Source organism: Bos indicus, chromosome 3 (assembly GCF_029378745.1).
Source record: "Bos indicus isolate NIAB-ARS_2022 breed Sahiwal x Tharparkar chromosome 3, NIAB-ARS_B.indTharparkar_mat_pri_1.0, whole genome shotgun sequence".
In the NCBI taxonomy this organism is placed as follows: domain Eukaryota; kingdom Metazoa; phylum Chordata; class Mammalia; order Artiodactyla; family Bovidae; genus Bos; species Bos indicus.
Genome location: NC_091762.1, coordinates 49,369,762 through 49,381,843, shown reverse-complemented (window position 1 = coordinate 49,381,843; position 12,082 = coordinate 49,369,762). Strand labels below are relative to the sequence as shown.

General features: G+C 44.6%; 1 protein-coding gene across 1 annotated transcript; it reads right to left on the bottom strand.

The window, feature by feature from the left end:
- Positions 1-789: 789 nt before the first annotated feature.
- Positions 790-11,730, bottom strand: F3 (coagulation factor III, tissue factor). The gene is made up of 6 exons (XM_019957026.2): positions 11,423-11,730; positions 10,239-10,350; positions 6,068-6,258; positions 3,721-3,899; positions 2,779-2,938; positions 790-1,788 (listed from the first exon to the last, which is right to left on the bottom strand). The coding sequence occupies exons 1-6, from the start codon at positions 11,520-11,522 to the stop codon at positions 1,652-1,654; spliced, it is 879 nt and encodes a 292-aa protein (XP_019812585.1). The 5' UTR covers positions 11,523-11,730; the 3' UTR covers positions 790-1,651.
- Between the last annotated feature and the right edge of the window lie 352 nt (positions 11,731-12,082).

The window sequence follows — 12,082 nt, the reverse complement described above, 5'->3', positions numbered from 1 at the left end:
AGAAACCCCACTCCACTTCTCTCTCTTCCTATCTTACATTGTCCTTTTATCCAATTTTCTTTGAACAATCCAAAAATTTTTCTTCTGTTCTCCTCTCTAACCTTCATGTGCAACTCAAACTAATGCCCATGGGAAGAACTCTCTCCCATTAAGTCGGTGGTAGATGGCAGGCAATTTCCTCCCTTCCCTGGAAACTATACATCCATGCCCATTGCTGTGTGACCTGTGGTGCCTCCCACAGGGTAATGTCAGACTTTGTCATATGTCCAGCCTGGACCAATGGTACATAAGCAGAAGTGACATATTGTCACTCTGGAGCAGAAGTTTTAGGAGGCAGCTTAAGTCTCCTGCATTGGCAGGTGGGTTCTTTACCACTAGCACCACCTAGGAAGCCCTAGGAGGCAGCTTAAAGCCTGAAGACATGGCTGCCTGTTCTACCTGTTTTTTGCTTTGCCCTCTGTGAGAAAGAAACGGCCACCCACTCCAGTATTCTGGCCTGGAGAATTCCATGGACTGCATAGTCCATGGGGTTGCAAAGAGTCGGACACGACTGAGCCACATTCATTTCACTGTCCTGATCCTAAAAGGGGTTTCACCTTTGATTTGGGTCCTGGAATGAATGAGAAGACATTAAGAAGAGCTGCAGTCAATCCACAGCCACCAAACCATAAGTGTAACATAAAGATAGCATTGTCATAAGCCACTAAAAATTTCAGGGTCACTTGGTACTGCAGTAGAATCAAACAATACAAAGGCCAAACCATAAATAATAACTGGAACATGTAATAGTCATATTTCCCAGTCACCTTTATTTATATAAAAGTATATTAAATAAATTATCTCAAAATATACAAACAACAATATTACCTCTATAAATAGAAAATCCCCATATATAAAACCTTTTTTCAAATTATATAAATACATACAATGTGGACCATAAAGTCTGAAGTACCTTAAACCTTAAACTCGATATGATTTGTTGGTAGAGTAGTCTTATAAAAACATAGTTAGCTGTCAAGTGTTTCATCAACAGCGCTTGTCAGTTAAAGTGCTAAACTGTAATGCATATTAAGAATGTGCCCCAAATACAAGTCTTCTGCTTTTAACACATTCATATAAATGTTTGCTAATTGTTCAAACCACCAAAAGCACTCAAAAAGGAAAAAAAAGACCTTAAACACCATATTACAAAAAGACAGACATACGTTAGAAAGTCCACCCGATTTCCACCTTACTTTCCCACATGGTTTGATGTCAGCCTCTCAAAAGTTCTCCAAAAGTCCATGCAGGAATTTTTAAGGCATTTGTTCATTTGTTTTTCCTTAGATAATCTGGCTTCAACTTGAACGTAGAAAATATACAGTCTGAAAGCAGGATACGTGCAAAAGGTGCCTTAGTGTTAAAATAGCAATTTTAAAAACTTGGAGTTGGTTGTACCGCTCATTACATTCCAAAGTGTCTTAATGCTGATGTTGAAACCAAGATGCTAATCGCAAGAAGAGGTCAGATAAGAACTTTCTTCGAGCCCCAGGCTCTGTATGCTCCAGAACAGTCACTTGTGTTTCCATGTGTGCTACCGCCCTAAGAGCTCTTGGTCACAGTGCAGCACGAGCTCTGCAGCGTTGGCAGAAAGCTCCAAGAGCAGGATCTTTTATGCAGCGTTGAGCGGCGTGTTCTCCTTCCCACTTCGCTCTGCTCTCACCTTCCTGCACTTGTGCAGAGACACAGACAGGACGACGATGAAGATGATGATCACCAGCATCACTGTGCCAATGATGAAGAAAAGTTCTGAAAAATAAAAGGTACCAGGTCAACTCAGAGAGAGAGCCTGAATCTCATTTTTCAGTGAGCAGAACCCCAAATTACACCATCCAGCTTTTGTGTAACTCGAAATCTCTTTTCTCCACCACACATTTCTATTAGGAAAAAATCTCTCAAACCCTAGATGTTTGCAGGCAATTGACAACAATGAAAAAGCATTTAACAAACTGGATAATGCTCACAGTCTAGAAAGATACTTGTAGATGTAACTACATGTAACTGTCAATGTCAGTTAACAGGAAAGAATTTTTAAAGTGACTTTAAAATATTTAAACTGCCTCTCAGCAAGGCACTAGGTCATTATTACTATCCTCTCACTCTTCTGTTCCCTTAAAGTACTCAGAGCACCATCCCAATCAAGCCTGGAGGCAGATTCCTGGGTTCTCAGCCTCGTGCACATGTCTGAGCCTCCATGGCACTTCCAGATAAGATCCACTGCTTACCTGGCGTCTGTGCTCTGGTGTGGCACATGTGTGCACACGTGTGTGCCAGTGAGGCACACACATGTACACATGGTATATCTGCTAGCCCCAATCCCTTTGCTTCATGGGTTATGACCCTGGGGTAACAGCAGCCCATGCTAGGTGCTCACAAACGTCTATGGGGTGTTGTTGCATCTGGTTCACCAGGTGAGCTGGTGTATGAACCAGAAGTATGAAAAAACGCCCAGAGAAATCTGTGATTTGATACTAAATCCTAAACGTCTACCGTGGGCCCAGGGCTCGCTCAGCAGAGAGCTTAGCACATGCTAGGTGCTAAAAAAAAAACTAAAAAACACCTGTTAATACAAGGGAACGACACAGAAACTAAATGTCTAAAATCATGAGTATCCCCCGCCCCCCGCAAACCACAAAAAACCCAGGCAGTTTTCCCCCGAAGATAGTACATCTAGTCCTGAGGATGGAGCTAGTCCCATGGAAGGCAGCCCTGCCTCCCAGATCATGGGCAGAGCCTCACCTGTGGACAGAACTTTCTCGTGGCTAGTGCACTTGATGGGACTTTCTGGACTCTTCTGGTTCACCCTTCGTGATAGAATCACTGCTTGAACATGGAAACAATAGTTTTCGCCTTTATCCACATCAATCAAAAACCCATTAGTGTTTGTCGTGGCCTTTTTCTGTTAAAAGATAAGAGTTCTTTATTCATCCAGGCTCAGAGTGAATTCTGTTGCCTTTACTAAGTCACTGTGGTAGTAAAATCAAAGTGTTAGTCGCTCAGTTGTGTCTGAGTCTTTGCGACCCCATGGACTATAGCTCGCCAGGCTCCTCAGTCCATGGAATTCTCCAGTCAAGAATACTGGAGTGGGCAGCCATTCCTTTTTCCAGGGGATCTTTCCAGCTCAGGGATAGAACCTGGGTCTCCTGCATTGCAGGCAGATTCTTTATGGTCTGAGCCACCAGGGAAGCCCAGCCTATGCGGACACATCTGACATAAAGATTGGAAGTCAGCTGGCTCATCAAGCTCCCCCTGATAACTGCTAAGGATTTTTTTCCCCAAGGATGAAGACATCCACTTTCGATATAGTCAACCCAATATTTAGCCCCTTTAGAAGATATCTGCAAGAAAGGAAAAAAGGAAAGAAGTACTAATTGTTGAATGAAAAACAAATTCTGTCTCTGGGATCCTCAATAGAAGAAGAAATGTGGGAGCTGGTAGGAACCTTAGAGATGACTGGTCCTGCCCCTTGGCTGGGAATCTGGGTACCCGAGGCGGACCAGTGCAAAGCAGCTGGAAGTCACAGCAGTCTGCTTGTGACTTGCTTGTGAACCAAGACAGCAGTCTGCTTCCCACTCCACAACACTGCCCTGTCAACCACTTGCTTTGATGTTTGACTTGGAGAAGAAGTGAAATCAAGGATCTGCAATTTAAAACAAGTCATAAAAACAAAAGAATGCTCACCTTTCCTGTACTGGAAGCTTTCCAGTAATAAAGTGTGTAATTCAAGTCCTTGCCAAAAACATCCCGGAGGCTTAGGAATGCGCTGTTCGCTCTGACTAACGTACGTGCATCTTGTACCGTCACATTCAGTTTTGTCCCAACTTGTTCGAAACTCTGAATTGTTGGCTGTCCAAGGTTTGCTGTAACACAGAAAATGAGCTTCGTTGGGACCAAAGAGTTCTATACGAACTAGAACCCCATTGAGTTATCATGGTTAATAACCACCTAGTCATCCCTCACGAAATACCTCAAAGAACCAGCTCCCTGGCACCGGAGATGAATCACGAGACATTCTACAGCAGAGCTGTCTAGTGGAAATGCACTGGGAGCCACAGATGTCACTTTAAATCTCCTTGTGGTCACGTTAGAAAAAGTAAAAAGGAACGAGTGAAGTGAATCTATTTCATTTAACCCAATATGGCTAAAATATTGTAACTTTAACATTTAATCAATATGAAAACTTTGAGATCTTTCTCAAAATCCAGTGTATATTTTACACATATGGCATTAGCTGACATTTCAAATGCTCAACAGCCACATGTGGTTAACCAAACAGCTGCAAAAGATTCCATATTTTAGACACAATAGAGGCTGTGGGAAAGCCCATGAAACGTTCTTGGTATCTCGAAAAATCACTTTTAACCACCAGGTCTCTTTGATGGCTCAATTAGCTCACGTGCTTTGGTTGAATAATAGTGAAATGAATCCTCATAATTCAATAGGAATTATAGGCAAGGATGTGTGTGTATGAGCACACAGAAATATAAACTATTTTCTCTCTTGCACCAAAAAAGGATTTGAAGTAGCTTACAAAAAGCTCAAGAACAGGGCTTCCCTGTTGGCTCAGTGTTAAAGAATCTGCCAGCCAATGCAGGGGACAGGGACTTGATCCCTGATCTGGGAAGATCCCACATGCCTCAGAGCAACTAAGCCCTTGCGCAGCAACTACGTGCTCTAGAGCCCAGAAACCACAGTTACTGAGGCCATGTGCCCTAGAGCCCATGCTCCACAAGAGAAGCCATCGAAATGAGAAGCCTGTGCATCACAACTAGAGAGGAGCCCATGCAGCAAGAAGACCCAGCACAGCCAAAAATAAAAATAAATAAAAATTATTTTTAAAAATCCTCAAGAACTATAAAAAGAAATCATGAGGATGCTGCCCATGGAGGGAGAATAAGTATCAATGAACCTGTAGTTACTATAGGTGGTCATGGGTGGGGTCTAAGCTCAGAACTGGGAGAGGCACCCGACTAAAAGCACTAAGGAGTTTGAAGACAGGCTCTGGCAGATGGCTCAGGGTAGGTCGTCCGATTCACCTGGGTGAGGCTGCCCCCTGTTTCTACCCTCAGAGTACACACTAAGGGGAAAGGGGGCTGCCTGTTTCTCTGCCCCCTTCTCTCCACCCCTGCCTGGAGAAGCTCCCCGTGGGGTATCAGCAGGGTAAACATAAAAACACCAATAACACAACACTTTCTTTTTTTTTTTTTTTTACAACACAACACTTTCATTCTAAATCTTCTACTAGAGCCGCTGATGTCACTCTTCTCAATGTGCTACATGTTTGTTTATTTAAAATACTTAGTTCAGAACCATAGCCATGATGAAAATTCTGCATCTCCTACTTGGCAGGAATCCTTTGTACTCCCTTAGCAAAGGCTAGGGAGAAAAGCATTCTGTTTTCAAGACCAGCATGAAGGAAGCAGGATGGGAGCTGGCCTGGCAAGTGCCAGCACATCACAGGACTCAAATCCTGGTCAAGCAAGGAAAAAGGTCAGCAGCCCAATGATGGGATGGGAGGGAAACCGAACTTGCCCCATGGATTTGTAACCTTCTGTGAAAAACCCTAATTGGGACTTCTGGTCTGATGATGGGACACAAAATTCAGAAGATGTATAAAATCTCCTAAATATTGGGTCAGTCAAAAATTTCATTTGGGCTTTTCCATAAGATCTTATGGAACTTTTTGGTCACCAATATATATGGGGAAATACTGGAACTGCCAGCCTTTGTGAATTTCCTACTCTCTGCCCCCTATCCAGCCAGTTACTGGTAGGGTCTGGGGACAGACTGGTGGAGAAAGCTACTTGATGACATTTTTATCAACTCCAAAGTTCACGTCCCATGAGCCTCCTACCACATCCAGAATGAGCGAAGAGGGCTGTGGCACGTACTACTTTCTGAGAAAACAAGATGTGTTTATGGATAAACTTTTTTTTAATGTAATCATTCCTAAGGGTCACAAGCTCACAGAATATTTAGAAGTTTATGAAAACAAGAATGAACAGTTACTACAAATTGAGCTACTTACTCTCTAGGTAGGGTTTGAACTCCGGGGAGTTGGTAAACGGAGGCTCCACTGTGGAACTGCTAGTGTCTGCGGGGTAGGAAAGGACTCTCGCCAAATATGTCTCGCTCACATTTTTCACAATCTCATCAGTGACATCACACTCCGTGTTTGTTGTGTAAAAGCATTTGTTTTTCCAGTTTCCTAATCTAGGGCTGAGGAAAGGAAGGAAGAGAAATGGAACATTGTGATTTGCATCCAACAAGGTAACTGTTTTCTGGCTGGGGTGCTGTGTTCCAACACTGACTTCCACAAGCAATCCTGAGGAGGTCTTTGCTACACTGAGCACTTCAGGTCCTCTCAGCAACCTTTGGTGGTGGGCGGGGGGGGGGGGGGCGCTCTGTAATTGTCTTTGTTCTTACAGATAAGGCCACTGAGGCAAAGGGAGGTTGGATGACCAGCACAAAGTCACACAGCTGGATTTTTGAGCCAGACAGCAGTTTGACTACTGGGTCTGTGCTCTGAATCATTTTTTTAAATACCTTTCTTAAACTATAGATGATTTGTCATGACTATGTGGGAGAAGTGACAATTTTCCATCAAGACTCAATTATTTACTAGTCTACTTATTATATCATTATATTCTGTTTATCACATTCTGTTCTATGTTGAATATAGTCAATGCAGTCATAGAGTCTATATAATAATACATTCTATTCTATTACATTCTATTGTGACCATTATTGGTGTGGTTACTTAACAGTTATTAAAACTACCATAAGCCAGGCGCTCTACTGGACCCTTAAACATGTTACTTCGTTTGGTATTAATCCTTTCAAGAAAGTACTGGATCTTTCTCACATATGAGGATACTGAAGCTCAGAGCTGCTAGGTAACTTGTATAAGGTCTTACAGCTTATGAGATGAGAGCTGGGTCTGTCCCTCTCATTATACGATCAGTACTTGCCTCCCTCACTTTCACAGGATGAGCCATCAAAAATTATAGAGTAACAATACAGGTAGTGTCTGTCAAAGTCTGAGACTGGGACAGATCTAAGTCTGTCTCTTAAGACAGATTTTTCTTTTGTAAGATCATAGAACAGAAAATGATTTAAAGCACTAAAATGAAAATGAAATTATCCTGAAATGATATAAAGAACTTCTATGAAAAAAGTGAAACTATTCTACAGAACTGAAACAATTAAAATGTCAGTGCCACTTGATGCACGCACAAGTGTCCCACGCAAGTTGACAGCTGCTCTGCTGTTTCCCATCATCAACCCCCAGAGTGTCCTGCCCATCATTCCAGGCCACACTGCAATCCCACCGTCTACAGGCAACTCCAGATCTCCTTGCTCAGAACTGATCTCTCCCTTCCCTGGCCCCAGCACGGATATCTCATTAAAGCACTTAAGTGAGCCTGGTACTTCCACGCCCTTGTGCTCCTCCATCAAACAGTGGGGCTTTAGGGCTTGCACATGGCCAGGATTTGTGGAGCATTAGATGGTTTACATTTAGAGGCTGAACTGGGGAGGAAACGAGCTGCCATAGGGATTTAACTGTCTAGATCCAGGCATAAGAACCATAAATAAGAATCTTTTAAAAGTCTGAACTAAATAACCAGGCTAAGAGGGTGTGGATAAACACACTCTTATTCCTTAAATTCACAAACTAAGATTAAGACAGAAATATGTTTACATACTCTTAGATTTCTCTACTTTTCTGTGATAAAAGTAGAGATGCAGCCTTAATTCCAGAATGACCAGAATGCATTTTTTAAAACTGCATCATTTCTATTTTAAAAAGTGAACAAGAACCTGATGATTCTTCTCCACTGCTATGGCAAACAAGTTGTTCAGATAACAGGAGAAACACTTCTGGGCGCTGTGGCTACATTCCATCTGAGAGATAGCATCTGTGGTTCCTTCAGTTCACAGGAGGAACCACAGACCTCTGGAAAAATTTAGCACAGGTAATAATTACCAAAAGTGATAGAGCTTTTAAGTACTGCAAACCGGTTGGGAAGGGGCAATTCTGCAGTCAGTTCCTCTGACTGCTATTATCAGCATTAACACTATAAACGCCTCCAAGGTTCCTCTGGGTATTGCAAAATCTCCTGATTTGGAAATAATAAAAGTCCCGCCTGAACTAAAAAATCCCAACATAATTCAGACCCACCAATTAAGGAGCAGGTTATTTTCTACAAGCTCTGGAAGTTCCAATTTAGAATTTTTGGAACCAGTATTTCAGGGGATGGTTGGGTGGTAAGGCTTGAGCCAGTAACACTTGGCGACTGAAAACTGTTTCCAAAAGGGAAAAATGCAGTTGGAGCTCCGGGCACAGCTGTGGCTCCCTGTGTCTGGGGACAAGCTGGTGGTGGGGCGGCTGGCTCTGGAGGAGCCAGGTGCTTTCTCTAGGGAGGACGACCGGGAGGGAGAAAGGCGCACTGAGGGGACCAGTGGGAAAGGCTCTCTTTCCTCCTTCCGGCTCTGGAGTCTCACATGAGACTCACGCAACCCACTGAGAAGGTGGGGGTGCGTGCTGCTCCGTAGGCCTTGCTTCCTGACCCTGCTGTGCGCACTCCAAGGTAAGTCCCTTACCTTTCCAGGGCCGGTTTCCTCGTCTATAACATGACTACTATGGTCCCTTTACCTAGGAATCCCATTTACCCGTGGGCTGGTAATGGAAGAGTGTGGGTCTCCGGCAGGGTGTTGGAACCACTCACAGTTCCTCTAGCACACAGGAGAGACGGCCGGCTGGGCCAGAACCAGCCCCACCCAGGGCCTGCGGGCGCCCCCAAGCTGCAGCTCTGCGCTAGGTTGTTTGCACACAGAGGCCATGTCCGCTTAAATAATAGCAGCCTTGCAGCTGAGAACTTGATTTGACACGCTTACATAACAGTAGCTTTGCAGTCTGAGAACTTAGAATTGACAAAGTCTAAATGTTTAAAACTCTGGTAAATCAGAAATATGTTTTCTCACGTTCACCAAACTTAAGATTCAATATATTTAGGAGGTAAGCATCCTTCCTAAAATCTTCTTTTCACTACCCAGAAACAAAGTGTCTACTAAGGTAAACTTCAGCCCTGCCTGCATTTGTGGAATTAGTAACTTTCATCGAGTGGAATCTGATTTGACAAGTTTGGCCATAATTGTAATTATTACCTCGACTTCTAAATTCCTCTCAATCTTTCTTTGTATATATACAAGCATGTATGCATGCACACACAAATTTTCTTCCCTGTTGGCTTGGCAATAGTTGTCATGAAGTTGATGTTGGAAAAAAAAAAAAGAACATCCGCCTAAAAGACCCACTCCATACTTAAGAGCTGCATTTCAAATGCTATAAAAGACTTGGCACAAGTTAAAACAGCAAAAAACCTTTAATTTTAGTCAGCGACATGACTGTACCTTCTATGAGTCTTAGTTACCATAGCTGCTGTCCTCTACTTAATAAGATCTCTACCAAGCCTCCTAGAACATTTCAGAAACAAAAAACTTGCTAAAACCAAAAACTTGATGGTGTATTCCTTCCCTGCTCAGTGAGTCACGGATTTGACCTCCTCCAAGATCATGTATGCAACGGAATATTGAATCACGAATCCAAAGATTAATGAATCAAACACTGCTTAAGGGCAACGTATGCGTCCGAACTCCTCCCTACCTCTTCTCTAACATGTTAGATCCAGCTGGCAGTCTAGACAGCACGGAAAAGGCTGTGTGTACTTAGAGAAATGAGGTATCACTGATCCACGACCACATCTATCAGTGCCACCATGGCTTGCTCAAGAAAGTTTACATCTCCACAGCTTATACTCACAAATTTCCCCAATCATCTCCGAAAACAAAACATTCTATCAGTTTAAGGTCTGTCAGTGTTACAGACTTGATGAGTATGACTCAGGCCAGCAAATTACCATGCTGCTACTGCTGCTAAGTCGCTTCAGTCATGTCCGACTCTGTGCGACCCTATGGACTGCAGCCTACCAGGCTTCTCTGTCCATGGGATTCTCCAGGCAAGAACACTGGAGTGGGTTGCCATTTCTTTCTCCAAGAAATTATCGTGAATGCCCTCTTATTCTTTGTTATCTGTTAAATAATTTCATCCATCAACCAGCTTTAAAGACATCTGTATTCAGCACAGGAAAGTGGAAACAACAAAAATCTTATTTTTCTTTTTTTGGTACCTAGCTTACCTTATCTGAACAGTGTAGACATGATTGATGGGTTTGGGTTCCCACTCCAAAATGGTCTTGAAATTAGTTGACTTCCAAGTTATATTATATGCTACCACTACATCTGTAGTGCCTTTAAACAACAGAGAAACAGTTATTAATGTTTACATGAACTTCTCAGCATACAATTTTATGTTAATGGTATAAAACATTCCCACTCCGTAACATCATCATAAACCTCACATTAATATTTTCCTAACCACAAAAGCTTTAACTCAATTATCATAAGAAAAAAAATCAGCAATATTTTCCTAAACCCAGAGTTTCCTCATGGCAAGACGACCTGGTGATCTAAGGAAACACACAAGGATCTTGAAGTCCTTGTTTGAAATTATTCATGGGGAAAGCCCTGTGAGAACGACCGAAGCACAGCTCAGGAGCCTTCAGTGGCCCAGGGTATCCACGGACCAACTGGAGAAGGGGGAAGGGCAGGATTCCAGGTTTAACTTAGCAGGGAAAGCCGGCTAGGATGGGTTTCTGTAAAATATGTTAAAGGGCAAAGCCCACACGTGTCAGAAAAGTTAGGACTGCATCCAATAAAAAAAAACAAATCTTGACTTTTTTCACTTTTATCTAATCCCCATGAATAATTTCAGTCACTATACTGAAACTTCCACAGACACCCAGGCAGACAATAAGCATGTACACTGTCGGCTGTATTCGGTTAGGATACCTTATTGTTAAGGTCTTCTTTGCCAGTTCTCAGGTTAGTCTGCCTGCGTCTCACATAGAACAGGCTTACAGGGCATGCAAAATGTGGCGCCTGCTCCAATCCAAGCGACATTTTGGAAGGACTGACTAACCCAATCTAAAACACTGACGATCAAGAGAAGACCGAGAGCCGTTTCTCATTAAGGAAAGTTCACATACAATGAAGGATAACATTCAAACATTGCCTGTCGACCCCTGCAGGTGCGGAGCCTTGTCCCATCACTTTCAAGGTGTCGGCTCCCTGGGAAACTAAAGCGAGATTCCCAAAGGCACTTAGGCAACAATGGATCCCCAGAGCAAGCATCTCGAGCATAAGGGGCGGCGGGTCCCTGGCGAGCCGCACCTCGGGGCGGGGAGAGCCCGCGGTCAGCCAGACCTGTCTTCCCTCCTCCCGGTGGCTCGCCCCAGGGCTCTGCGAGGCGGGAGCCACTCACCGGCGACTCCGGCCCCCTGGATGAGGACTAAGCCGAATAGAAGAGCCCGAGCGACTGCGGCCTGGGGGCAGGGCACCCGGGGCCCGTTGGGGGTCGCCATGTCCCGGAGCTGACGGCGAGGTCTCAAAAATTCCGCTGAGCCCCGGAGGCTGGAGAGGTGAGGATGCTGCGAGGTTGGGCTGGAGGCACCTGGGGCTGCGGGATGAACCGGGAGGGATGCGGGGAGCCCAGAGTTTGTGGGAGCTCGTCCCCGCCGCGCTTTAAAGAGCGGAGCTCACGTTTGCGCCTCCGCCTGCGCTGAGTCCGCCCCCACCTCTCCTCCTGACTCCCCGCCCTCGGCCCGCCTTCGTCGCCTCGGGGGCGGCCCTCAGCGAGTCCACACCCCGCCCCGCCTCCTGCGAGTAGGAAACTCCGGGACCCTGCAAGGACTGATTCACCCGTGATTCAACCCGTCGCCGAGCGTGAGTGTCCTTCGGCTGCTGGCCGGTCCAGGTGCTGAGGGCAACCAGGGTCCCAGCTGCTCAGATCCCCTGACGCCCCAGCTTCCTGACCCCGGGATCACCTATCCAGATGTCCTGCCTGAGTGTGCGGCAGGTCTGTGGGGAAGGAATAAAGGGAGGTTGGATGGAGTTTGGGGAGGAAGAGAGGGATTCCCTCCCT